Genomic DNA, 5,337 nt, shown 5'->3' with positions numbered 1-5,337 from the left:
GTCAGAGGGATAGATTTCCCTTAGAGGCACACAGTGAGTCTCCAGTACCCCTAGTTTCAGCTTCCCCAGCACTTGTTAGAGCCTAGGGAGATGCAGTACCCCCAACCTCACCAGTTCCATTAGTACCTGAGGCAGCTAGAGACACAAGACCTCTAGCACCTGTTGTTCCGCCATCAGAGATTGGGGAGCAGGGGATGAGGGAGGCAGTTCAGTTGCTGACTAGGATGGTTTCTATTCATGAGCGACAGCTACAGTCGGAAGTAGATGCCCGAAGAGATCGGACATGAAGCTTGACGGTACGAGAGTTTCTTCACTTGGCCCCTCCAGTATTTACATGATCCAGTTCCACTGAGTATCCCCAAGACTTTATAGACCAAATGTATAGAGTATTGAGGGTGATGCATGCCTCCGTCACCGAGGCTGTGGAGTTGGCTTCTTTTCGACTACGTGATGTAGTCGTCCTATGGTATGAGGCATGGGAGAGATCTAGAGGACCTGATGCTCCGCCAGCAGAGTGGGAGGACTTCTCTGAGGCTTTTTTAGCCCATTATTTGCCACGGGAGGTTCGGGAGGCCCGTCTTGACCTGTTTCTTAGCCTGAAGCAGGGGGATATGAGTGTGAGGGTTTATAGCCATAAGTTTAATTCTTTGGCGAGGTATGCACCAGATATCGTACGTACCATGAGGGCTAGAGTTCATCATTATGTGGATGGTTTGGGGGATCATCTGATTAGGGACTGTAGGGTAGCATCCTTATCGGATGATGTAGATATTTCCCGCATACAGGCTTTCGCTCAGACTACAGAGGACCTTTCCCGTCGGATTCGTGATACTCGCAGGGATAGGGAGCAGAGTAAGAGGGCTCGTACTATGGGGTCTTATAGGGAGACACGAGGTGATTTTAGGCCCCCACTCCATAGATATCCACCTCGGTCAGCAGGTAGTTTCCCACCACAGATGCAGGGCCAGCGGTTTGATCGTTATATTCACTCAGGATCGGGGCAGAACTCAGGCTAGCCTGAGGGCCGTCGACAGGAGCGTTCCGCACGAATGAGACAGCCTACTCCTCCATGTACTCAGTGCGGTAAGCTGCACACCGGGAAATGTAGACAGGGTTCGAGTGCATGTTATCATTGTGGGCAGACATGACATTTTATTAGCCGGTGCCCGGAGTTAGGCAGAGGTGCACCAGCTCAGCCTTCAGGATCCACCGCAGCCTCTTCGCCCTCAGTCCGTGATCCCCGACCAGGTCCACAGTTTACTTAGGGACGTGGTAGGGGGAGAGGTGGAGGAGACACCTCAGGTTCTAGTGGTGGCCAGAACCGCTTTTATGCACTCACAGGCCGACAGGATTTAGAGGCATCCCCAGATGTTGTCACAGGTATATTGACAATACATTCTCATGCCATTTATGCATTGATAGATCCCGGCTCTACATTTTCATATATTACTCCATTTATTGATGGTAAGCTTGACATGAGATCTGAGTTGTTGCCACAGTCAGTTGAGGTGTCTACACCAGTTGGCGACTCTATTATAGCTAATCATGTCTGTCGAGGTTGTACAGTGTTAATTAATGACCGTCCAACCTCTGTTGATTTAGTTGAATTGGTTATGCTAGACTTCGATATCATTATGGGTATGGATTGGTTGGCATCTTGTTATGCTAATATTGATTGTCGTGCAAAGTTGGTCTGATTTCATTTTCCTGGTGAGCCTATCCTTGAATGGAAAGGTAATGCAGCCACGCCCAAGGGTAAGTTTATTTCATACCTTAGGGCTCGGAAGTTTATTGCTAAAGGATGTATATACCATCTAGTTCATGTCAGAGATATAGATAAGGAGCCAATGACTCTTCAATCGGTTCCTATTGTGAATGAATTCCCGACGGCATTCCCTGACGAGCTTCCAGTAATTCCCCCCGAAAGGGAAATCGATTTTGCTATAGATTTGCTTCCTGATACACAGCCTATATCCATTCCTCCCTATAGAATGGCTCCTGCAGAGCTAAGGGAATTGAAGGAACAACTGAAGGACTTGCTCGATAAAGGCTTTATTAAGCCAAGTACATCCCCATGGGGTGCTCCGGTGCTCTTTGTTCGAAAGAAAGATGGCTCCTTGCGGATGTGTATTGACTACATGCAACTAAATAAAGTCACTATAAAGAATAAGTATCCTCTTCCACTGATTGATGACTTGTTTGACCAGTTACAAGGTGCCAAATGCTTTCCGAAGATCGACTTGCGATCCGGTTATCATCAGCTATGAGTCAGGGATATTGATATCCCAAAAACAACATTTAGGACGAGGTATGGCCATTTTGAATTCCTTGTCATGTCTTTTGGGCTTACAAATGCCCCAGCAGCCTTTATGGATCTTATGAACCGGGTATTCAAACCATTCTTGGATGAATTTGTGATTGTGTTTATTGAAGACATCCTGTTATATTCACGATCGGAAGCTGAGCATGCAGACCACTTGCGAATTGTATTGTAGACTCTCCAGGACTAGAGGTTATATGCTAAATTCTCTAAATGTGAATTTTGGCTAACTTCTGTAGCTTTTATTGGTCATGTTATTACCGGTGATGGTATCAAGGTTGATGGCCAAAAGATTGAAGATGTGATGACTTGGCCGAGGCCCTTGAATCCGACAGAGGTTCCTAGCTTTTTAGGCCTGGCATGATATTATTGAAGGCTTGTGGAGGGATATTCCTCTATCTCTGCACCATTGACAAAACTGAAACATAAGGGAGCTATGTTTCAGTGGACTGAGGCATGTGAACAAAGTTTTCAGGAGCTAAAGAAAAGGCTTACGATGGCACCTGTCTTGACTCTTCCAGATGGCACCGAGGGTTATGTTGTATATTGTGATGCCTCGAGAATTGGCCTAGGTTGTGTTCTTATGCAGCATGGTAAAGTTATCGCGTATGCCTCCAGACAGTTGCGGAAACATGAACAGAACTATCCTTCGCACGATCTTGAGTTAGCCGCAGTTGTCTTCGCCCTAAAGATTTGGCTGCATTATCTATATGGGGTTTATATTGATGTTTTCACCGACCACCAGAGCTTTCAGTATTTATTTAAACAGAGGGAGTTGAACCTACGATAAAGAATATGGCTAGAATTACTAAAGGACTATGATGTTGATATTTTATATCATCCCGGCAAAGCTAATATTGTTGCTAATGCCCTTAGCCGGAAGTCCATGGGCAGTCTAAGCCATGTTGAAGCTGATAAGGTCAAGATGACCAAATATCTATGCCATCTAGCTAATTTGCAGGTGCGTTTGGTAGACGCAGAGGGTGGACGTATTCTCGTTCAGAATACAGCAAAATCTTCTTTGGTTACTGAAGTGAAAGAGCGACAACACGAGGACCCTGAGCTTATAAAACTAAGGGAAAGAATTCCACAGCAGCGACAACCTTTATTTGAGCTAACTGGAGATGGAGTCCTTAGATACCAGGGCCGTTTATGTGTACCAACAGTCGGAGAGCTCCGCGCCAAGATTCTTTTGGAGGCCCATTATTTTAGATATGCAGTTCACCCCGGAGCGACAAAGATGTATCGGGACCTACGACTGATCTATTGGTGGAATGGAATGAAAAAAGATATTGCGGAGATGGTAGCCCAATGATCCAACTGCCAACAAGTTAAAGCCGAATATCAGAGGCCTGGAGGCCTAAATCAGTATATTGAACTTCCATTATGGAAATGGGACATGATAAATATGGACTTCATCACTGGTTTGCCTTGCACTCCATGGAGGTATGATTCTATTTGGGTAATTATTGATAGGCTTACAAAATTTGCTCATTTCCTGCCAGTTAGGACGACATATTCAGCCGAGGATTATGCCAAGCTTTATATTCGAGAGATTGTTCGCCTTCACGGAGTGCCATTATCTATTATCTCTGATCGAGGGGCTCAATTTACAACACATTTTTGGAAATCTTTTCAGAAGGGTCTAGGCACGCAGGTAAATCTTAGCACCGCTTTTCATCCGCAAACTGATGGACAGGCAGAGTGTACTATTCAGACAGTTGAAGATATGTTACGTGCCTGCGTGCTAGATTTTAAAGGAAGTTGGGATGATCATCTACCTCTTATTGAGTTTGCTTATAATAACAACTTCCAAGCTAGTATTCAGATGGCCCCTTACGAAGCACTATACGGGCGGAAATGTAGGTCGCCGATCGGTTGGTTCGAGGTCGGGGAAGCAGAGTTGCTAGGTCCTAATTTAGTCCAACAAGCAATGGAAAAGGTAAAACTTATTAGAGACCGGCTGCGTACAGCACAAAGTCGGCAGAAGTCTTATGCAAATGTTCGACGACGAGACCTAAAGTTTGATGTGGAAGATTGGGTTTTCCTGAAATTATCACCTATGAAGGGCATCATGCGATTTGGAAAGAAGGGGAAGCTCAGCCCCAGGTATGTTGGACCGTATAAGATTATTCATAGGATTGGTAGGGTGGCGTACGAGCTTGATTTGCCTTCAGAATTGGAAGCAGTCCATCCTGTGTTTCATGTATCTATGTTGTGGAAGTGCATTGGAGATCCTTCACGTATTACGCCCATTGAGGATATTCACATTGCTGAAGACTTATCTTACGCAGAGGTACCAGTAGCTATTTTAGATCGGCAGGTAAGAAAGCTTCGAACTAAAGAAGTGGCTTTCGTGAAAGTGTTATGGCGAAATAACAACATCAAGGAAATGACCTGGGAAGCTGAGGAGGAAATGAGAAAGAAGTACCCCTACCTATTTACGACTTAAGGTGAGTCGCATTTAAATAATTGGAAATTATTTCTTTACAACAACTTAATTGGATTTTAAATGACTTGAAAGAGCAATTTAAATTTCTTATTGCGAGATAGCTATACGAAGCCTAGTAGTTGGAATCTTCAGAATATGATATATGCTTTGCAAATGTAACAAGTATAGCCTTGCAAAGAACGTATTAGTGGGAAAAAAATGAAACCAAGGAATTGACTTGACCCATTCACGGACGAATGTTCTTAAGGGGGGAGACTGTGAGACCCCATATTTTTTCTTTTTCTCTTACGTAATATACGTAACGTGGCGCGGTTATATTAGGTATATATGATTGGGTGTAGCACATTGGGAGAATAAGAATGAAAATGTGTGGTAATATCAAGGAACTAAACTAAAGCTGTAGGTCAAAGGAATCCCTTAAACAAAGGTTCGTGGTTAAAGAAATAGCTCGGGTGGCACCCAGCACGTTCGGAAGGTTTAAGTTAATTCACATATGTGGGATAAGACCAAGAGTGTCTAATATGCTAAGAATAATGTGTTATGAGGTATTATAATATCACACGGG

The 5,337-nt window shown here is 44.3% G+C and overlaps 1 protein-coding gene across 1 annotated transcript; it reads left to right on the top strand.

Annotated features, from left to right (window-relative positions):
- Window positions 1-377: 377 nt before the first annotated feature.
- Window positions 378-3,635, top strand: LOC107766740 (uncharacterized). Its single transcript, XM_075255899.1, has 3 exons — window positions 378-894; window positions 1,423-1,547; window positions 3,135-3,635. The coding sequence occupies exons 1-3, from the start codon at window positions 378-380 to the stop codon at window positions 3,633-3,635; spliced, it is 1,143 nt and encodes a 380-aa protein (XP_075112000.1).
- Window positions 3,636-5,337: the final 1,702 nt, after the last annotated feature.

The sequence above is a fragment of the Nicotiana tabacum genome, chromosome 6 (genome assembly GCF_000715075.1).
Source record: "Nicotiana tabacum cultivar K326 chromosome 6, ASM71507v2, whole genome shotgun sequence".
Lineage (NCBI taxonomy): Eukaryota > Viridiplantae > Streptophyta > Magnoliopsida > Solanales > Solanaceae > Nicotiana > Nicotiana tabacum.
The sequence above is the reverse complement of the archived record's forward strand: the minus strand, read 5'-3'. Positions and strand labels throughout refer to the sequence as shown.

What these genes read in the sequence shown, in the direction of transcription:
- LOC107766740 (XM_075255899.1), top strand. Translation starts at nt 378, where the DNA reads ATGTATAGAGTATTGAGGGTGATGCATGCCTCCGTCACCGAGGCTGTG. An exon ending in GTCTTATAGGGAGACACGAG is followed by an intron (nt 895 to 1,422) that starts GTGATTTTAGGC and finishes ATGCATTGATAG; the next exon opens with ATCCCGGCTCTACATTTTCA. An exon ending in ACTCTATTATAGCTAATCAT is followed by an intron (nt 1,548 to 3,134) that starts GTCTGTCGAGGT and finishes GAATTACTAAAG; the next exon opens with GACTATGATGTTGATATTTT.